This window comes from Chelonoidis abingdonii, chromosome 1 (assembly GCF_003597395.2).
Source record: "Chelonoidis abingdonii isolate Lonesome George chromosome 1, CheloAbing_2.0, whole genome shotgun sequence".
In the NCBI taxonomy this organism is placed as follows: Eukaryota; Metazoa; Chordata; order Testudines; family Testudinidae; genus Chelonoidis; species Chelonoidis abingdonii.
The window spans coordinates 322313596-322337181 of NC_133769.1; the positions used below are offsets into that span (position 1 = coordinate 322313596).

Consider the following 23586-nt stretch of genomic DNA (forward strand, 5'->3'; position numbering starts at 1 on the left):
TGCAGGCAGATCTAAAGCAAGTACTGGATGAAGCTTTGAAAATAATCAACTTTGTGAAAGGCCACCCTCTGAATGCCCAGCTGTTTTCTCAGCTTTGTGATGAGATGGGCACTGATTACACACCAAAATGTGTTGGGTGTCGTGTGGAAAAGTTCTGAACCGCCTGTTTGAGCTGCGAGAAGAACTGCAAGTTTTTTTTAGATGAAACCTTTAACCTGCGAGACCGTATACACGACTGGAAATGGCTATGCAAACTAGCATATACTGCAGATATCTCTGCTTATTTAAACAACCTCAATCTATCCTTGCAAGGGAAATTCATATCCATATTCCATGTTCAAGACAAAGCGAGTACCATGGTCGCAAAATTGAAACTTTGGCATAAACATCTTAGTCGTTGTGAACTGGATTCTTTTCCATCACTTCATGACTTAGCAATAAACTCGACTAACAAACTTGATAGTGATGTGTTGCAAATCATGAAGCAGCATTTGGAAAACTTGCAGAAAGAACTTCGTAAGTATTTCCTTGAACCGGACAGCACCTCTGAATGGATAAAGAACCCTTTTATCATCTCTGCTTCAGAAGAACAGCTCTTGGAGCTTGCTTCAGATAGCTTTCTGAAAACAAAATTTGAGCAAAATACACTGATGTCATTTTGATTGGGGGTTAACTCTGAAATCCAGCTCTATGGGACAAAGCTGTCAAGTATCTTCTGCCTTTTCATGCCTCATATTTGTGTGAGATTGAATTCTCTGCGCTGGTTGGCATCAAAACAAAAAAACGAAATTGTCTTATTGACGTGGAGCCCCATTTTCATGTTAAGATAACAAACACTGAGCCAGATATCCCCGTGATAATGTCTGGTGAAAAGCAGTTCCATCCCTCACACTCAATTAGTTTGGTTTGTACTAAAAAATTTTCAATACCAAAATAGTAAGTATTAAAACTAGTGCTTTCTTCACTAACCTAACCAAACCAGCGTATTTTAATTTCAGAATGATATTAATTCACCATATATTACATGTATATATATATATACACACACACACACGCTGTTCTGCCAGGCTGTTGATTTGCTTCTATTTTAATTATTTCTAGTACGATTTCTATATGTAATTATTATTTCTATTAAAAGTTTTTGTTTCAACTTTATGTAATATAATTTTGTATTTATTTCTAACAAACATTTAATCCAGAATGAAACAAATTAAGAGTGTGTTACAAAAATGTGGCTACACCCCCTGCCCCAAATTATCTTCACTGGAGAAGGGGTACGCCAGTAAGAAAAATGTCTCAAAAGGAGTACGCAGCTGTTTTAAGTTTGGGACACACTGCTCTAGCTAGGAAAAATTGACTATTACAAATGAAGTCCAGGGCTCTGTATAAATAATGGGTAAGGGGATCCCTCGGTATATAAGGATAGAGAAGACCTGCTGTAGAAAACATCAAATCTTAATATAATGTGAATCATATTAAAAATAAATATTATATTATGTGTTTTGAAATATGCATGACATGTTGGTTGCTAGAGCTCTGTAATAAAGTGTCTTTCCAAACACACTGGCTAGTGGCGTTTTTCAGAATGTTTCCTTAGAAATAGATATTCCTTTTAGTAAGTATAGAACATTGATAACCCCTAGGTGCTTCTCAATACCATAAGTGTATAATCTCATCTGAAGTAAAGCACTTTGCTGAAACACATAAGAATCTGATTTGTCCCACAACACTGCTGGCTTTTTGTGAGCCAAATGTAATACCATAATACAAGTGGTATATGAAGTAAGGTGTAGATCCTGAAACTCATGCACTTGTGTAGTTATGCAATGCCCAATGGGCATATATGTGAGCACGTGTTCCAAACAGCAAGATGGTATTTCCTATGTATTTTTGTCCAACCAGATTCTGTTCAAATCCTACTAGTTTTAGTATCCCATAAATATAATTTTAACTGGTATTAGTTTTGAAGTAACAGAGTGGAAATATTGAGGGGTGGGGGGTGGAGCAACAACAACAAAAAGCCTCTTCTTACTGTGTTGAAAATAAAGATATTAGCCCTGATTCGCAGATCCTCCATTTCTTCATTCTGTGCAGAGTTGTTCTGTTAGCTTTTTGTCAGCTGAGAAATCTCATTATGCAGGAGATATTTCCCAGAGACTGTTGCAGTCCACTAAAGGGTTTTTTTTTATGCTATTGGAGCAATGTAAATGGGCATTAGGATTTGTAAACCGAGACCACTGTGTATGCATCCATGCTGTGCCTCTTAGAAGCAAACTGTAAAACTCACAGCCCAAGAGGAGAGGGGAACTAAGGAATTTTTAAGCCATTCTTATGTGCCCTCCTGATCCTAGATAGCTGTGAGAGCTGCAGCCCCACCAATGACATACTCCTCTCTCCCCTGCTCATCTTCTCTAAACCAAAGCTTGTGAGGCTGTTCTCTGAGGACAGCCTGCTGCGGTCTTCCTCAGTTCCTGTGCAAGGGGAATTCTCTCTCACTCAGATCCAGGGCTTTCAGGGTCCCTTTTTATACTCTGGCACCTTTAACTGACATAAAAGGGCTAATTTTTTCTGAAATACTGTATGCATCAAGAGCATGGTATAGGGAACAGGGAATGGAGCTAGAAACCTTACATTTTTTGTCTATATCAGCAGGCTAAAAATACATTGATGAGATCCCACAAGCTCCATCTGATGCTAACTGTATCTCCAACTGAGGCTTTGTTCTCTGTTATTAAAATCAAAATCTTTGGGAATACTTTGGGCCCAAATAGTGCTTTCTTCTTCTTCTCCCACCTAATCCAGCTAAGGCACAGCCCCTGTGTCCTGTTAACACACCCATTCATATAAAGCACTTTTCTACAGGAAAACCTCTCTGGGTGGAGAATTTTCATTCTCCATCTGAAGCAACAGCAAAGGTAAAACCACAAAGAAACAAACAAGCCCCGCCTAAAGAGCAATTGAAACACTGCAACCAACTCATTACTAGAGTGAATGAGACTTCCGCAACCAAGTGGAGGAGGATATGAAGAAGAAATGGGAGGTGGAAAAGGAATTTTAAGAAAACACAGTTACTCACCTTTGTAACTGTTGTTCTTTGAGATATGTTGCTCATATCCATTCCAACTAGGTATGCGCACGCCACGTGCATGTTCGCCGGAAGATTTTTACCTTAGCAACACTTAGTGGGTCAGCTGGGTCACTCCCTAGAGTGGCGCCACTATGGTGGTGAATATATACCCCTGCCAACCCAACGGCCCTTCAGTTCCTTCTTGCTGGTTACTCCTACAGAGTGGAAGGAGGGCGGGTTTGGAATGGATATGAGCAACACATCTTAAAGAACAACAGTTACAAAGGTGAATAACTGTCTTTTCTTCTTCGAGTGCTTGCTCATATTGATTCCAATTAGGTGAATCCCAAGCTTTACCTAGGCGGTGGGGTTGGAGTGAGATGTCGCAGAACGTAGAACTGCTGAGCCAAATGCCGCGCCATCTCTGGACTGTTGTACCAATGCATAATGTGACGCAAACGTGTGGACCGAGGACCAGGTAGCTGCATGACATATCTCCTGGATGGATACATGAGCCAGGAAGGCGGTAGATGAAGCGTGAGCCCTAGTAGAATGTGCAGTGAGGTGGCTCTTCGGAACATGAGCCAAGTCATAGCAGGTGTGGATGCACAACAACACCCAAGATGAAATCTTCCGGGAGGAGACAGGTAGGCCCTTCATTCAATCTGCCTCCGCGACGAAGAGTTGGGGTGTTTTACAAAAGGGCTTTGTTCGCTCGATATAAAATGCGAGAGCCCTACAGACGTCTAGGGAGTGCATTTGCTGCTCTCGGCGTGATGAGTGTGGCTTTGGGAAGAAGACCGGAAGGAAGATATCTTGATTGATATGGAAGGCTGATACCACTTGACGGAGGAAGGCCGGATGTGGTCGCAGCTGTATGTTGTCCTTGTGAAACACTGTATACGGGGGAGTCGACCGTGAGAGCCCAAAGTTCGGAGACTCGTCTTGCCGATGTAATGGCTATGAGGAATGCTGTTTTCCAGGACAGGTACAGCAGCGAGCAGGTTGCCAGCGGCTCATAGGGAGCAGCCATAAGTTTGGCTAGAACTAGACTGAGGTCCCAGGTTGGGTCGGGACGGAGGATCTGTGAGTATAAACTTTCCGAGCCCTTGAGGAACCTCGAAACCATGGGTTGAGAGAAGACCAAGCAGCTGTTCTCCCCCAGGTGGAAGGCAGAGACGGCCGCCAAGTGCACCTTTATTGATGAAACCCTAGGCCGTGTTGTTTTAGGGACCAGAGGTAGTCCAAGATGGTAGGAACCAGTGCCTCGGTAGGAACAGCGTTATGCTGCTCGCACCAGCAGGAGAAACGCCTGCACTTGACCAGATACGTTAACCTAGTGGAAGATTTCCTACTACCCAGGAGTACTTGTTGTACTGAGGCAGAGCAGCATAACTCGGACTGGCTGAACCATGCAGCAACCATGCTGTAAGGTGAAGAGACTGCAGGTCTGGGTGGTGAAGTCTGCCGTGGTCCTGAGTTATGAGATCTGGCCAAAGAGGTAGGGGGACTGGGTTGGCCAGTGAGAGGTCGAGCAACATGGTGTACCAGTGTTGCCTCAGCCACATTGGAGCGATCAAGATCAGGTGGGCTCTGTCTCTGCAGATCTTGAGCAGGACCCTGGAGACCAGCGGGAATGGTAGAAAGGCATAAAGGAGATGGCTCGTCCAAGGTATCAGGAATGCATCTGATAGGGAGCCTGGGGAGTGACCCTGGAAGGAGCAGAACATATGGCATTTCCTGTTCTCACGGGAGGCAAAGAGGTCTTTGCGGGGAGAACCCCACTTCCGGAAATCAGAATGGATAACGTCTGGATGAATCGACCACTCGTGAGACAGGAAGGATCTGCTGAGGTGATCCGCCAGAGTATTCTGAACCCCTGGGAGAAAAGATGCTACCAGGTCGATCGAGTGGGGTATGCAAAAAAGTCCCAGAGCTGGATGGCTTCCTGACAAAGGGGGGGGGGAAGAATGTGCGCCACCCTGTTTGTTTATGTAAAACATGGCCGTTGTGCTGTCTGTGAACACTGAGACACAACGGCCTTGTATATGTTCTTGAAACGGCCGGCACGCGAGGCGGACTGCCCTCAGCTCCCGTACACTGATGTGCAAGGTCAGTTCTTGAGCTGACCAAAGGCCTTGAGTGTGAAGATCCTCGAGGTGGGCTCCCCAACCCAGAGATGACGCGTCCATGGTCAGGGCCACTGAAGGTTGAGGTGAGTGGAAAGATATCCCTGTGCAGACCAGGGCGGGTGACAGCCACCAGTTCAGGGAGTTTATGGTGCTCGGGGGGATTGTGAGGATCATGTCTATGCTGTCTCTGCCCGGGTGGTATACCGAGTTGAGCCAAGTTTGAAGGGGATGGAGGCGTAGTCTGGCGTGTTTGGTCACGAACGTGCAGACCACCATGTGACCTAGGAGACTGAGACAAGTGCAAGCCGAAGTTGTCGGGAAGTTTTGTAGGCCTTGGATAATTGATACCATCACCTGAAACCAGGGTTGTGGTAAGCAGGCTCTGGCTAGGGTGAGTCCAGGATCGCCCCAATGAAGCCTATTCTCTGAGTGGGAATCAGAGTGGATTTTTCTATATTGATCATCAGGCCTAGTTGCCTGAATAGGTCCTTGATGATGCCCACATGAAGGGTGACTCGTGTCTTGGAGGTCCCTCAAATGAGCCAATCGTCGATATACGGGAAGACGTGTACTCGACGATGACGGAGGGAGGCAGCGACTACAGCCATGCATTTTGTGAATACTCGTGGGGTCGCAGAAAGGCCAGACAGAAGGACCGTAAATTGAAAATGTTGACGGTTGACCACAAAACGGAAGTATCATCTGTGTGGTGGGTAAATAGCGATGTGAAAATACACGTCCTTCATATCGAGGGCAGCATACCAGTCTCCAGGATCCAAGGACAGGATGATGGTCCCCAGGGATACCATGCGGAACTTCAACTTTATCATGAATTTGTTGAGTCCTTGCAGGTCTAGGATAGGTCTCAGACCTCCCTTTGCTTTGGGGATTAGGAAATAGCGGGAATAAAACCTCTTGCCCCTCGAGTCTTTCAGTACCTCCTCTATAGCTCCCATGGTTAGGAGCGTCCCTACCTCTTGCAAGAGGAATTGCTCGTGAGAGGGATTCCTGAAGAGGAATGAGGATGGGGGGTGGGAGGGGCAGCGAAATAAATTGGAGGTGATATCCCAATTCTACTGTGCGTAGGACCCAAGGATCCGATGTGAGTTGGGCCCACGCAGGGAGGAAATGGGAAAGGTGGTTGTAAAAGGCGGAAAAGGATCCTGGGAAAGAACTGGTACACCGTTCTCGGGTGTCCCTTCAAAAGTTCGGTTTAGGTCTCACGGATGGTTTGGGGGGGCCCTGATTTTGACCCCCCTGGGGCCCAGACTGCCTTCTGCGATTCCCCCAGCCGCGTCTTCTGCCGAAGTCCTGTCGCGGCCTAGGCGGGTGGTAAGCGCACTGAGGCTGAGGACGGAAGGACCTGCGCTGAGTCACTGGGGTGTTGTCCTTTAGGCTCTGCAGCCTAGGGTCAGTCTTTTCAGAAAATAGGCCTTGGCCCTCAAAGGGCAAGTCTTGTATAGCTTGTTGTAACTCAGGTGGGAGGCCTGACACCTGAAGCCATGATATTGTCCTCATGGCCACTCTTGAGGCTAGAGTTCTGGCTGCATCCAGTGAGGCTTGGAGAGAGGTTCTTGCCACTTTCTTTCCTTCCTCCAAAAGGGCTGCAAACTCCTGGCGGGAGTCTTGGGGAACTAGCTCTGTGAATTTGCCCACCGCCGCCCAGGTGTTGTAGTTGTATCAGCTAAGTAGGGGTTGCTGGTTTGCCACCCTGAGTTGGAGACCTCCAGCAGAGTATACCTTGTGGCCCAATAAGTCCATGCGCCTAGCCTCCTTGGATTTTGGAGCAGGAGCTTGCTGGCCATGGTGCTCCCTCTCGTTAACCGATTGCACGACCAGGGAGGAGAGTGCAAGTACAGATATTCGTACCCCTTTCAAGGGTACCATGTATTTCCGCTTAAATCCCCTGGCCGTGGGTGGAATAGAGGCTGGCGATTGCCAGATGGTATCGGTGTTTGCCTGAATCGTACGAATATAAGGGCAAGGCTACTCTTGTGGGGGTGCCAGCTGATAAAATATCCACCACATGGTCTTCTATCTCTGGGACCTCCTCCACCTGAAGATTCATATTCTGGGCCACCCACCTCAGAAGATCCTGATGGGCCTTCAGGTCAATTGGAGGAGGGCCGGAGGAGGATGTCCCCGCCACCGCCTCATCTGGAGAGGAGGAAGAGGAGAGGCCAGGTACAAGAGGGTCCTGCGTGGGCTCTTGTTCTTCGGCGGTGTCAGGTTCAGGTGGGACCTGCGAGTCTGTCGGCGGAATGGACGCTTCATCTGTACCCGCAGGAGGGGGGTGGCTTACAGTCGCCTCTGGCACCCAGTGTTCAGATGGCACGGGGCGTGGTGATATGCCCAAGGTGTCCAGCACAACCACTGATGAGGCCCTTGTTCTTGACGTTGGGTCTCCTGGAAGACTCGGCTGGGCACATCTGAGTCACGGTCCTGTGCATAGGAAGCACTGTCCACGTGAGATGACACTGAGGTGTGTCTAGACTGCCAAGGAGGAGCTGAGAAACCCTGAGAAGGGGCCACGTCTCTAGATGATCTCTCTTAGTGCGGCACCGGGGAGCAGTACCAGGCACCATAACGGTACCGTGAACGAGACAGGGACCTGCGACTGTAATGATGCTGGGAGGTCAACTGGGATCTCGAGGCTCGTCTCCTGGAGCTGCTGCGAGATCCGCGGTGCCAGGAATGGTGCCGGGAGCTGGATTGGTGCCGCAAGTGAGACCAGTACTGTGATGGAGAGTGGTGCCGGGACTCCGAACGGCGTTGGGACCAGGATTGGCGACGGGACTGAGAACGCCAGTGAGACTGAGATCTTGATTGCCTCTCAGCGGTGCCGACAGAGGCTGGCCACAGCAGGGCAGGCTTGCTAATAGACTGAATGACCCGCAACGGTGGTGCCGGGGGTTGAGGCAGTGCAGACTCCGTCAGTGCAATCAAATCCCTCGCCATGGAAAAGGTCTCAGAAGTGGATGGGATAGTGAGCTTGACCACAGCATGCGCAGAGGAGCTTTCAGGCACTGGACTCGATGGTCCTTGCGGGACCGGAATCGACGGTGCCGAAGCAGGTGTCGGTGCCGGGTGTCCGACTTAGGCAGGTGCTCCAACGGTGGTGCAGGTGGCACCGAAGCAGTGGGAGTCTTATGATGCTTCTTGACCCGCGGTGACAGAGAACGGTGCTGAGCCGACATCGGTGCCAGTGACGGTCAGTGCCAAGAGGCCTTAGCAGTACCGGGGCTATCCGGAGCCAAAAGAGCACTTCTCCCTGATACAGATTGTTCAGCGCTCGGTGCCGAGGGTGTTGGATTAAGAGCTGCCTGCATCAGGAGCTGTTTGAGGTGAAAGTCCCTCTCTTTCTTCATCCTCGGCTTAAAGGCCTTACAGATCTGTCACTTATCTGATAGATGGGATTCCTCAACGCACTTAAGGTAGGAGTTGTGGGGATCTCTCGTTGGCATCGGTTTATGGAAGGCCGAGCACAGTTTGAAGCCCGGTGACCCGGGCATGAGCCCCCGGTACCGTGTAGGGGGAAGGGGCTAATCCCCGATCCCCTTGCAACTATATACACTAAATATATTATAGAAACGACTAAAACTAACTACAACTATAGAGATTATAACTATATACACAACTATTAATAAGGAACTACGAGTAGCTAGGGAAGCGGAGATCAGTTAAGCCGCGCTCCACTGTTCCAATGACCGACACGGGCGGTAAGAAGGAACTGAAGGGCCATTGGGTTGGCAGGGCATATATTCACTGCCATAGCGGCACCACTCCAGGAGGCGACCCAGCTGACTCACCGAGTGTTGCTAGGGTAAAAATCTTCCGACGAACATGCACACGGCGCACACACACCTAATTGGAATCAATATGAGCAAGCACTCGAAGAAGAATATCATTACTTTATGCTTTAAATTATTGTTAAAACTGAGTAAGAGTGCTCTTATTCTACTGTCAAACTATGTTTTTAGGCAGAAAGATGGAAGGTGTGAAGGGAATACTGGAAATCAGACTCTGAAGTGCTACTCAGAGCCTGCTGTGAGTTGCTTGCAGGATGTCAAACTCCCACTTCCAGACCACTCTCCCAAAGCATCTCTGTGGAGTGCTTTGCACACAGAACCTTCTCCCCAGGCTTAATGACTTCTATATTTGCTACTCAACTATACAACTGAATTCAAAGAACAAGAGTACACTCCATACAATTTTAAACATTTTTAAATCACAATGCCTGTTCTTCTTCTTAGCAATCAAGCTATCCACATTGATCAGAATGGAAGGTGTTATGGGTATGTTTGTGCATACATGTATACATAGTGATGGGGAGGGAAAATGAAAAGGAAAAGGAAAAGCAGTCGCTAGAAGAACTATGAAGCTGTTTATTGTTGTTGGTAGTTTTAGCCCTTTCAGAAGTTTCACAGCCCACTGAATTTGCTTTTGGCTAATTTTTTGTTCCTTTTGCACATTTTGGAGGTGACTTGATTCAGCTGAAGGAAGTCAGAAGCAAAGGTGGCCATATCATATGCTGGCAAAAAATATGAACATTCTATGAAGTGGCATCTATTATAGAAGCCAAGTGATAGATCAAGGCAGAAGGTATCAAAAGGTGTCAATTTCAGAAGACATCAGAGGAAATATTTGCAACATAGAAGGCACTTGAAACATAAAATCAAGATATTGCAAAAGTGATTTTCAGTTTTGATGTACATTTTGGATATCTGACATGACTTGAACTTTGGATAACAGAGATTCTGATATGTACAGCTTGGAAAAAATCATTAAAGTAATTTGCATATTTGCTGGACATGTAGTAATGGGCAAATATAACCTCCTGATTCAATGGGTGCAGTATATTAAACTGCTGATGGGGCACTGACCAGCATCCTCTGTCCCGGGACTGCAAACTTAATCCTTGCCTGCTGAGGAGGGAGGAGCCTGAAGAGTGAGCCTGTCCCATACTTACCCTGCATCGGTGGATCTTGTCCCACAGGTCTGTGCTTGGCTCCCCACTCCTGGTCTATGGGGTCACAGCACTATTCAGATTTCACCCCAAAGTCAATACATCCAAAGTGGGGAGCTGAGCCTAGTCAAATGGGACATTAGTCACTACTGCAGGGTGAGTATGGGGCAGGGTTGCTCCCCAACCTGTCCCCAAGTCTCCACTCCACACTCGACCAAGGGAAATGTACGTTTGCCTGTTTTTACAGCCTTGGTTTCATGATTTCTGTGTATACAACTGAACCCATGATCTCATGCTAAAGTTATTCCTGGCAGTTACTGAGAACTAACCATAAAGTGACTATGAAAATTCTTGTGCTTCAAGTGGCTAATATTTTCTCAGGTAAACACAGGAAGTAGATTTTTACACTTTACAGTTATTTTAAAGTAACCTTAGAGTGCTTCTGCAAATCAGGTCCCCTTAGCTAGTCAGAGTACAGGAGCTTCCAAAGAGAAAAAACAATCAGTATAATTTTGAATATTTCTTGTATTATATTATGGTAGGTTATCATTCCAAAGGAGATCATTATCATGGCAGATCTAATTAATGAGAATATAGTTAAGAGTTTTTTGGGAGTTAGAAATCACCAGGAAGAGGTTTGTGGCAATATTCTGTGTATTTTTAATTTAAATTATTGTCACAACTAAGATCGTGCATTGAAAATCTGTTTAATAATCCCTCTTGAAAAACTTTAGACTATGATTGGATCTAGGTTTCTGAAAAATAATTATATACATGAAGCATCCATGTATATATGATCCTTTTTAATGGGTATCAATTACAACATAGTGTCTCTCAATACTATATTGGGAAGAAACGTATTCAAAGATTATTTGGAGAAGCAGTGGATGGCACTGTTGGGCTATAATATAAGGCTGCAGATGCAAATCTCAAATCACAGTATTTCAAAATAATGCACATTTTTATATGCCACTTCAAGACATACAAGGATACAATTTAGGCTTAAAATGGCTGAATTTATGTTGGACATAGCACAATTAGATGGAAAATTTAGTGAACATGTTTAGGAGATGTTGGATAATGATGAATTTTGGGGTGAAAATATGGGAGAATCAGCACAATTCTTGATTCCAATATTTTGGCCACTGTAGCTTTATTTATATTAAATGGGATATTTGACATTGGGGAACTGGCTGCAAACAAAAAAGACCTGGTTGATAATTGGACTAATGGCAGCAAAAAGTCAGACTGAGAAAATGGAAAGACAATGCTGCTCCAACTGAAGCGGAATGGTTTACATGCCTGTCTCACATGGCTTCCTCTGTAACGATCACATTTAGATGGAAGAGCAGAGGGGACTTATTGGATAACATCTGGAAACCTTTAATGCATTAGTACTACCACCACCACATACATAATTTTAAAGTACTCTTCATTGTAATATCTAGATTAGTATCTACATAATATCAACCCATAAAGCAGATGCTACTCCTTAAAACTGCTTGTAATTGTCATCCTGTACTTGTATATAGGTTAAAACTAAGCATGCATTGCACTACAGCTTTTCTTTGTAGTTGTTAGCTTTCTGTTTCTTTCTTTCATACATGTATGTGTGTAATGTTGCTTAAATAATTCAATTGGGATTGGAAGGCTCTTGGGCCATAAATATGGGTTGTGTATTTCTAGTGGCCAACATTTTTTGTATTGTGTGTGTTACTATTTTTTTTTTTTCAGATCAAGCACTAACCTATTTTGAAAAGTGGCTACCTACAACATTTCTGTTGCTTGTACGTTTAGAGGAAAGACAAGTATGAATTATAAGAAAAATCTGGTTATCCACGAACAGAATGACATTGGAGGTGTTTTAGGAGGACCTTGATTATATGAAAACGTATTGTGTACGATATACCTAAAATTGCTCACAATAACACTTTAAAGATATGTGGATGGTGTTCTTTAAGGTATTTTTCTTCTGAAGATTACATTCTTAACCTCAGCCAATTGCTTCTTTTTTTTTTTGTTTTGTTTTCAGTCCATGAAAAGTTCTAACATAAAAGAAAAGACTTGATAATAAAAACAAATGAATTAGCATTAAATATAAAAGCTAAATTACCGTAAGTTGCATCAGCCTCGTATTTCATATTTCTTTAATTCATGTTTACTAAAATATTACATACATTTCAAAGTTTGAAATTTATTATTAATGTGCTGTCTTACCCTGAAAATTGACTCTAAAATGGTGTTTTTGAGATCTGACTCCATAACAAATCTGCTCAGTTTATAAGTAAAAATATTTTTTTCCCTCAATGCCTGCAAACTCGATCAGGGATCTGACAGTTGGGTTGCACAGGTATAATTCTGGAAGAAAATGGATTTTCACAGCTATAACTGAAGTCATAACTTGGTCTATCACATCTTTACTACCAGAAATAGGTCACTCTCATTGTAAGTATATGCTTGGTGACTGTAACTGTAACTAGATTTTACCCATCTTGTAAGGCTGCTACTGTGATCTTTAGCTAGAGATGATTCTATATCACATACCTTTAAATTTGCTTCTGATAATGTCTAATTTATCTAATAAATTTGCTCTAAGACAAGAGGAAGAAACATCTGTTATCTGAAGAGATACTGAAGGCAGGAAGATGTGAGACTGAAGGATGCTCATTGCTAAAAAGTGCTTTCAAGAGACTGATTGCAATCAGAAAAGGGCTTGAAGAAAGTGTAATGATTGTTAGGAGTGACACTAGAGGAAGCCTCAGGTTACAATTGTTCTTGAGTAGCTGAGATAAAAAGTTATAGGGATGGACAATTTACATAGCAGCTTTCCATAGGCAGACTAGGAGTTGCTCTGAATAGTGCTGGTATTTTACCAACGAGAACTATTTTTACAACCTTACAGCAGAGCAAAAACTAGAGGTGAAAATCTTGACACCTCTGGGTAAGGCGGGAGAATTAAAATAACATTTAGTTACTCTGACAAACCAACATGCAAGACTGTGGAACCTCAAACGTGGAGTGCCCAGAAACTAGGGAGGAAAAACAGCTCTCAGATAGTCATGATTAGACATGGACTCAAAAGTTCAGGCATTTGATTTAACAGCGGGGCTCCTGAAGAAATGAAAGCAAACTGATTTTCAAGTGTTGAACACACAGAGTCCTCACTGAAACTTTGAGTATTGGTGACAGGTCCCAGAAAAAGCCAGATGTAGCAGCCTCCTTCAGCTAGAACAACTCTTGAGATCAGGTCACTTTTATTTAGATGCCTAAATATGAATTAGGGGCCTCGCTTTTGTCACACAGGGTTGAAAGCTGTTGCCATATTCCCCACTGAAAATAGAACTGTAGTTGCACTTCAAAGGTTGGACATATAATTGGCAGGTTTTTCATTCTTGGGATTCATGGCCAACCATTGTGACCACTGCAATCAACTTAATTGGCCAAGTTTTCCTGAGCACATGCAGTAACAGTGGTTCAATACATTTTATACAAATGTTCAGCTACTTGGGCACCGATCTATTTATCTTTACTTTCTCTAGTGCAGGCTGCAAGTATGGTCTTTGCTGGACCTGGACCATGAATTTTGTTATGCACGACACCACAACTGTTTGCGGAAGTTAAGCTTTTGGGGAAGCAGCCCCAAGAGCTTGAATAAGTTCCCTATTCTGTTCTATAAATGTCCTTTGGGACAGTACTTTGTTTCACAGTCCTATCTGGGTGCTGTAGTGGCTCATCTATTCACTCACAGTTTGTAAGCTATTAAATTAACCATATCAAAAGGGCAACTTCTTACCACACATATGCTTACCAGGTACATATTCCATCATATTGGCACACTAAATGACAGAACTTAGAGTTTACTGCTTTTTACTCATGTTAGCACTGCAGAGTCCAAAAAAGTACAGGAAAAGGAGATGGATTCTATTCTCTCCTGTGCATTTATTTATTTAAATTTATTTATTTATTACTAAGATTCAGTTAGTTCTACCTGTGCAACTCCATTAGAACTTCAATTTAAACAAACAAACAAACAAAAAAACACCTTTCAAGTGTAAAACCAAAACTTCACTCAATATTGCCAGCTATTGTTAATTCAAACATGCTCTATTATATGGCTTATTCTTCTATGCTTAAGTACACTGGGGTATGAATGTATGACTGCATTCCCTTTGCAATCTTCAGAAAAATGAGATACCTATCATACCTATCATAGTAAGGAAAGCACGAAACAAGCAACTTGGCATAGTGTATAGGATATTGGTATATTTGGAAAAGATACTTGTTAAAATCTTTCTAATTTTACACTCAGATGTGCAAATTATTTTAACAGCCTACAAACACTTTTGGCTTCGTGTATAGTATTCACAGAGTTAGAGATGGAAGAGACCTAACAGACCATCCAGTTCATCACCCTACACTTGTAGGCATGACTGTGAAACAGAGCACTACATAAAGGGTAGTTAAAATACATCCATAGGAATTTGTCTTAAACTTTACATTGCTTCAATTTATTGAAGTGTTTTTACTTTATTTATTGAAGTGTTTTACAAAATATATCGGAAGGACAGAACAGGTTGTGCAGGGGGAGGAGTGGCACTATATGTGAAAGAAAATGTAGATTCAAATGAAGTAAAAAGCTTAAGCGAATCCACATGTTTCATAGAATCACTATGGATAGAAATTTCATGCTCTAATAAAAACATAACATTAGGGATCTATTATCAACCACCTGACCAGGACAGTAATAGTGATGATGAAATGGCTAAGGGAAATTAGAGAGGCTATCAAAATTAAAACCCAATAATAGTGGGGATTTCAATTATCCTATATTGACTGGAACATTTCACTTCAGACGAAATGCAGAGATAAAATTTCTCGATACTTTAAATGACTGCTCATGGAGCAGCTGGACGGAACCACAGGGGAAGCACTCTAGATTTACTGAGTGGAGCGCAGGAGCTGGTCCAAGAGGTAACTATACAGACCGCTTGGAATAGTGACCATAATACAATAGCATTCAACATCCTGTGCGGGAAAACACCTCAACAGCCAACACGGTGGCATTTAATTTCAAAAGAGGAACTATACAAAATGAGGGGGTAGTTAAACAAAAGTTAAAGGTACAGTGACTAAAGTGAAATCCCTGCAAGTGCATGGGCCTTTTTAAAGATACCATAATAGAGCCCAACTTCAATGAATACCAAATTAGAACACAGTAAAAGGACTAAAGAAGATCAACCGTGGCTTAACAACCACATAAAAGAAGCAGCGAGAAGAAAAAGATTTCCTTTAAAAAGTGAAGTCAAATCCTAGTGAGGCAAATAGAAGGAGCACAAACACTGCCAGCTTAAGTGCAAGAGTGTAATAAGAAAAGCAAAAGAGGAGTTTGAAGAATGGCTAGCAAAAACTCCAAAGGTAATAACAAATGTTTTTTAAGTACATCAGAAGCAGGAAGCCTGCAAACAACCAGTGGACCCTTGACAACGAGATACAAATGAGTGCTTAAGACGATAAGTCATTGCGGAGAAACTAATGGATTCTTGCTTCAGTCTTCATGGCTGAGATTCCAACTAAGCCGCTTTGTAGGTGACAAATCTGAGAACTGTCACAGATTGAGTGACTAAGGAGTTTTGGAATTAATTGATAAACTCAACATTAAAAGCCCCGGACCAGATGGCATCACCAAGAGTTCTGAAAGAACTCAAATGTGAAGTTGAGGAACTATTAACTAAGGTTTGTAACCTGTCCTTTAAATCGCTTTGGTACCAATAACTGGAAGTTAGCTAATGTAACGTTATTTAAAAAGGCTCTAGAGGTGATCCGGCATTACAGACAGTACGTCTAATGTCGGTACGGGCAAATTTGTCGAAAAAATAGTTAAGAATAAAGTTGTCAGACACATAGAAAAACAAACTGTTGAGCAATATCAACATGGTTTCTGTAAAGGGAAATCGTGTCTTACTCATCTATAGAGTTCTTTGAAGGGTCCACATGTTTGTTGACAAGGGAATCCAGTGGACATAGTTACTTAGATTTCCAGAAAGCCTCTGACAGGTCCCTCACCAAGGCTCTTACTAATTAAGCTGTCATGGGATAAAAGGGAAGGTCCTTTCTGGACTGAGAACTGGTTAAAAGACAGGGAACAAGGGGTGGAATTAATGGTAAATCTCAGAATGGAGAGGGTAACTAGTGTGTTCCCCAGGTCAGTCCTAGGACCAATTCCATTTAATTTATTCATAAATGATCTGGAGAAGGGTAAACAGTGAGATGGCAAAGTTCCAGATGTACTAAACTACTCAAGATAGTTAAGCCAAGCAGAATTGACGAACTTCAAAAGGATCTCAAAAACTAAGTGATTGGCAACAAAATGGCAAATGAACATTTATGTGGAAAAGTAAAGTAACACATTGAAAAAAAACCCCACTATACATACAATATGATGGGCTAATTTCTACAACGAGTCAGGAAAAAATCTTGCATCATCATGGATGTTCTCTGAAGATGTCCACCGCAGTGCGCAGAGGTGTCAAAAGCAAAACAGATGTAGGATCATTAAAAGGGATAGAGAATAAGACTGAGAATATATTATTGCCCTTATATAAATCCATGGTACGCTCACATTCGAATATTCAGAGGATGGAGATGGATGGCAGGAGAGAGATCACTTGATCATTGCCTGTTAGGTTCACTCCCTCTGGGGCACCTGGCATTGGCCACTGTCGGTAGACAGATACTGGGCTAGATGGACCTTTGGTCTGACCTGGTACGGCCGTTCTTATGCTCTTATTTATTAGCAACCTCAATCATTTACAGTAATTTGTACCAAACATGGAAACCTCAATATGTATAAACTGGTCAGTAATGAGACTATAGTTAAATACTAGGCCAGGGATTGGCAACCTCTGGCACGTGGTGGGCCGGGCCAGTTTGTTTACCTGCCATGTGAGCAGGTTTAGCTGATGACAGGCCAATGGGGGCAGTGGGAAGCAGCGAGGGATGTGCTGGCTGCGGCTTCCTGCTTCTCTCATTGGCCTGGGATGGTGAATGGTGGCCAGTGGGAGCTGCAACGTGGCAGGTAAACAAACTGGCCCAGCCCACCAGCGTGCTTACCCTGGCGGGCCACGTGCCAGAGGTTGCTGACCCCTGTACTAGGCAGTATTGATAATACTTATAGAAGACTTCTTAGAATGTAATCATAGTACACCTAGATAGGTGGATGAATATTAAAAAATAGATATTTCCTATAGAAAGTAGCCATCTCCACTATCAGAATAAGCTTTACACCCCGTTACCCCCTGTTTTAGCTCCTTAAGGAGGAAACAAACATTCTGATATTGTTTCTCTGAAACACATGTACGGACCACAGACATATTTGCCATTCCCAAGACTTTTCTATTCCTTTATGACTGCATCATATTATTACAGTATCCATGCATCCACCATTAACGCTGATTTAATTCTAGACTAGTTGCAGAGCAGTCTTTTATTCATCAAGGTCATATCTTGATGGCTACACAAACTCAGATAAATCAGGTGTTAAGCAGGCACATCTCCAAGGAAAACACAGAAACTCTCATCTGCAATCCTCAGCATATCTTATTATTTATTGCCAAAGAAATGACTGATTAATTTTGTCATCTTTGCTCTTTGTTTTTTTGCTCGGCTGAAGCTGCCTGCTCTCTTTTGCAATGCCTGATCAGACCTATTTAAGTTGATGCCTTTGATCGTAGACACAGAGGAGCTTGCTGACTTAGGCTTTGACTATAACATTCCTCCACTGCAATATTTATGTACAAAACCCAGTCTGATAACTGATAGTCAATGTAGATAACAAAAAACTTATAAGATGTTTTTCAGTATACTCATACCCAAAACAGCATTTCTTGTACTAGTTATCAGTCTAGATTTAAGGTTGCTATTGAAGTAACATTTAAAAAAATATTTTTTTTAATCAATAGTTCATTTTCCACAAATAAAATATTTGAGGTCAGGGAATAACCTGTTAGTTGGAAACTGCATATTATGATTTAAAAAAAAACTGCTTTCAGATCCTTGTGTACAGTGACATTATATTGCATTTTACTGTTAAACTATTCCAACATAAAATTATCAAACAAAATGAATTAAAAAATGCAATGAAAATAAAATACCATGGAAAAAAATTCTATGCCTCCAGCTCTTTATTAATCACATTCCAACACCAGAGGCTGAAAGTACATCAGACTGCACCAAATCCTTTTCACATGACAACCTCATAAATTATTCAACTCATTAGTATCACCAAGAGGCATAAAAATAACATCAGTGTTAAGGATGTTTTCTCACAGCAAAAGGTCAACTAAAAGTTTCAATATTAAAATCCATATATCCAAGCCTCTGAAAAGTAAGTACATCAAGGTGGAATCTATGAGTTTTAACTTCAATGTATGCTGTTTAAAATTCCTCTAGAATGCCACACCATACTTTTAATTTATTTATGGGAAAGCTGCATATCAGATACATTTACTGTCAACAAGATAACTTCCATCTACTGTAAATTGAAACACAACCAATGAGAGTTTGACTTGTACTGCCCCAGCAATTCTTCAGCTTTATTCACCTGCATGTTAAAGGTAAATGGGGTTCCCTTCTGAATGCTGAAATGTAACAGAAGGGGCACATTAAGCTGTGGTGTGGAGGGGGAAATAAGAGGACATCATTTGCATTATAAGGGCATGAAACAAACTCCACTGAAGTAAATGGAAAAACTTCCATTAACTTAAAAAATGGTGCTGAATCAGGCCTTAACAGGCCGATGTTAGAGATTGTAAACCAGTTTCCTTCTTGCTTTCAGGCTGGGTTGAAATCAGAATTTTTACGTATTTAAATATTAACAGCCTCCTCAAAATTGTAATTCTGTATTAAAGTAGAATAGAGACTAGGGCTAAAATTAATATTTGTTTCTGAAAAGGAGCATCATAATTGTTATAGCAGTTCAAACTAAAGATTTGACATCTGCCTCTGACAGTGGCTCTATACTGGATGCCTCAAAGGAAGGTGGGGGAAAATAAAAACATCATTGTGTAAAATGTGCAATACGATATGCATGAGGGAAAATTAGTTCTTGACCCCAGCTATTGGTCAGCTTGTGCCCTGAAGCATTACAATTGACAGCCTTTATATTTTAATAAATAATATACTAGCTAGTACAGGGGTGGGCAAACTTTTTGGCCCGAGGGCCACATCTGGGTATGGAAGTTTTATAGCTGGGCCATGAATGCTCACGAAATTGGAGGCTGGGGTGCAGGAGGGGGTGACAGCTTTGGCTGTGGTTGCGCGCTACTGTGGGCGGGGCAGAAATGAGGACTTGTCAGGAGATGGAGGGAGGTTGGCGGTCGGGGGGAGGTGAGGGCTCTGGCTGGGGGTGCGGGCTCTGGGGATAGGGGTTGGGGGTGCAGGAAGGTGTTCCTGACTGGGACCAAGGGGTTCGGAGGGCAGTATGGGAATCAGGGCTGGGGCAGAGGGTTGGGGTGCAAGAGGGGGTCAGGGGTGCAGGCTCTGGACGGCACTTACCTCAAATATCTTCCAGAAGCAGCAGCATGTCCTTCCTCTGGCTCCTATGCAGAGGCATGACCAGACGGCTCTGCGCACTACCCCATCCACAGGCGCTGTCCCTGCAGCTCCCATTGGCCACGGTTCCTGGCAAATAGGAGCTCAGGGGTGGCACTTGGGGTGGGGGGAAGCATCCAGAGCCCCCTGGCTGCCCCTACGCATAGGAGCCGGAGGGGGAATGCTGCTGCTTCCGCGTGTGCCATGGCTCCTGGAGTGGGAAAAGCCCCCAACCCCACTCCCTGGTAGGAACTCCAGGGCTAAATTAAAACATCTGCAGAGCCGGATACAGCCCTGAGCTACAGTTTTCCCACCCCTGAGCTAGTATAATTGTACATACTGATTTTCATTTAAATGTCTAATCTTTTCTGAAGCTCACTACAAGTTATTTGCCTCAGTAATATCTTGAAGTGATGAGTTCCACAGATTAACTACATAGCATGAATTATATCTAAGACTCAAAACTTCCAGTGACTTCACTGAGAGCTCTGGCTATAAATGGTCTACATGATTTAGCTCATATTTGCATAAAATGATTTTCCTTGCACCAATTTTCAGTATGTTGCTTTTAAACTTATTTAAGAATAATGCTGGCTCAAGTTTGTTTACATCCAAATATAGTGCAAATTAATACTGGGGCCACTTTATTTTCAATTAGAAATATAAATTAAAAAGGTGGATAGGTCCCTTTCATGAAAAAAAAATGCCTTTGTAGATGTCTACAGAATGCACAAGACCTAACTCTGAAAAATGTATCTCCTTCTAGACTCTTGCACCATTAAGATTCATTCTGCTGTCCAGAGGCATGACCCCATGCTCCAGGTGTCCCTAAACCTCTAACTGCCAGAAGCTGGTACTGGATGACAGGGGATGGATCACTCGATAATTGCCTTGTTCTGTTCATTCCTTCTAAGCATCTGGCATTGACCACTGTCAGAAGACAAGATACTGGGCTAGATGAAACCCCTGAAACTAATTCTCTGGTGTCACAGGTGAGTCTTGTAAGCATGTCCCAATAAAAGACTGTCCACAAAAGCCTATCACCCCATCCAGGTGTTTGGAGAAGTTCCTCTGTTCAACAGAGCAGGGCCAGCAGGGTAGAAATCCGAAATCTGAAGCCCCACTCCAGGTGAAGCTGAAGCCTGAGCAGTGGAGCTTTGTTGGGGGCCCCTGTAGCATGGGGTCCCAGTCAACTGGCCTGCTTGCTACCCCCTAACACCAGCCCTGTCTTTTACATGCAAATAACCAGTGTTGTGGCACAGGTGGGCCATGGAATTTTTATAGCATGTCAGGTGGGCCTCAGAAAGAAAAGTTTGAGAACCTCTCGATAAAGTGCTTGGCTCATGACTGCCCAAACGCACTGAGCACAACGGCTAAGCAGCTTTGTTTTAACAAGGGTTCATTGATGTATTTCACAATTTGCAGATAAACATTACTCCTGGTTTAGATTATGTATGCCAAGTTAATGCTTTCAAGATTTTTACAGACAAATTATAAACCTCATTGAAAAGAGGTCTAATATGGAAGTGTTATGCTATATCATCTCACTGGCTTAAGAGTCGTACTCTGCCAAGGAGGAGAGTCAGGTTTGATTCCTTATCCCAGTCTGAATCCTAGGGCCAATGGAGTCTGGGAATGCTTGAAAAGCAGTGGAAGCACTAATAAGGGGTACCATGGCATAGGGGGGTGGCCTTCATGTATATATATGGCACTTTTTCAAGCCAATAGGTATAATTGAAGGTGGCACCGCCAATGACCCATCACCCCCCCAGCTGTGCCGTTGCTCTAAACCTGGTTCTGCTACTGCTGAAAGAAATACTGCTAAGCCTTTGGGAGCTAGGAAGAGTGAGTGTTTCACAGCATCCAAGAGCAATTCCTCTGGCCCAACAAGAAATGAGGCTGAAAGAATTCCTGTTCCAGCTTCCTAAAATCATGATGTGAAAGAAGAAAAATGACAACCCTCAGCACTCTAATATGGACATAGAAGTCACCAAAAAAGCCCCTTTATTAAAAAGGGGGTGAGAGTTAGTACTGACCATAGTCCACAGCAGCTTTGAGGAGGGCATCAGAATGAGTGGATCCAAAAGCATTGCGAACAAATCGCCTTCGCCGGCGCAGATCATCCTCCCAATAATCCAAGCGCCAGAAGTCATGTAGTTGGCTACAAAATAGAGAACACATGTCAGTACCTACCAGAGCTTGCACTGTATTTACATATAGAAAATACATATAATTTCAGTACTGCTCCTATATTTCAGTGGCATTAAGGAAAATGTTCCAGCAAAAATATATATTACAAAACTGTGCAATATTCTAACATTTTTACTCCTAGGTAGGCATTAAAGAGCTCAGCTCTGCCTGTCTCAAAATGCTCTGTCTACTGCTAAAAACATTAATCACAGTGAGCCCATTAACAAATGCAGCATCAAATTACAAGTATTAATGGCACAACTTGATTTCTTTTACAGTGTTTTTAACAAGGTTAGTAAATCATAGAATGGATCTCAGTGCAAATAGTTTGCAATTTAATGACTATGGTCCCTTAGCAGACTGAACTTAGAAGTATAAAATATTGCCCAGTTGAATTTTGTGGAACTATGATTAAACTAATGTGCTGAAATATTCATTGAAATAATTCCCCACTGCCCCCAGCAACCTGAGAAAATTGCAATTTTATTCATTATTAATAACACTGAATTAGAACTGCAAAAAATTTCACCATGTGGTAATTGTCTTGGTAAATTATTATTCCAACATTAACGGAGTCCTTGGATGATTTTATAGCTTCCAGCTAATACAAGCCATTAACAACCATGACCATCTTCATGTTACGGTTCTTTTTTGCATTCAGAACCAATATTAAAGTTCCACAGACTGAGACAGAAACCACTGTTAATCTATATCCAACTGAAAATGCAAATTCATGTCATCCTTTGGTGTTCATTTTAACTTCATTACTAAATATGGGACTGGATGACTGTTTAGTAAATATTCAAACAATATTAGTATTAAGATCGTGGAGGAACATTTCATCAACCTGTCCAACAGCAATGAAAGACTGTGCTTTAAATGACTGCATGCCTTCATTATGAGGAGTAGTTGTACTGCCAGCCACTCCTAGAGGCATCATGACTGTGTGCAAAGGCACAACAGACCCCTTCCACAATCTTTTAAAGGGAATGCACGACACATTTGCACATTCACTGACCCAACTATACTGGCTGGTGCAGTGGATTGTGTGTTAGCACAGGGAGTGCTACCCTGTAATTGTTACTAGACTCACATGGCTTTTATGTGCCAAAATTGCAAGGACGGCAGTGTGTCTGACCCCTGCTTAGGGGCTCAAAGGCTCATTGAGCAGAAATGAGGGGACAGGTACAATCTAGGCCTCTCTTTCTCTGCTTTGATACAAATGACCTTTATTTAGATTTATGAAACAGCATCAAATCCACACACACATTTTATCATATTATCTTTGTTAATAATCAATTAAAAGCTTTTTTACTGTGTGGAGGAAAGAAAGAAAAATATTTAATGAGTAACTAATGAAAGATTAGCAAAATCTCTTTCTTGTTCCCATTTAAAAATATAAACATAATGGAACAGGAGCAGCAAAGGCCTTATTTTTTAAAAGAACACATGGATTTTGTGGCTGTTCTTCGTGAAAATTTCTTTGCTACCACCTAAAAAAGGGCCACTGATTTGAGATGAATGACATAATATTGTACAGATAATAAATCCATACTAAACTTAGGAATATTCGCCTTTTGAGATATATTTTGATTTTAAATCATATTCCATGGTGATAGAACATTAATCAGTTTGAACAAGGA

General features: G+C 42.7%; 1 protein-coding gene across 10 annotated transcripts in view; it reads right to left on the reverse strand.

Moving 5' to 3' along the window:
• The window catches only part of NBEA (neurobeachin), an 862398-nt gene that overhangs the window by 287374 nt on the left and 551438 nt on the right, over positions 1–23586 (reverse strand). For all 10 annotated transcript variants that reach the window (XM_075061639.1, XM_075061640.1, XM_075061634.1 and 7 more), the window contains one exon: positions 21790–21914. In XM_075061639.1, the coding sequence (XP_074917740.1) occupies positions 21790–21914 (125 nt within the window). The remainder of the gene's footprint in view (positions 1–21789; positions 21915–23586) is intronic.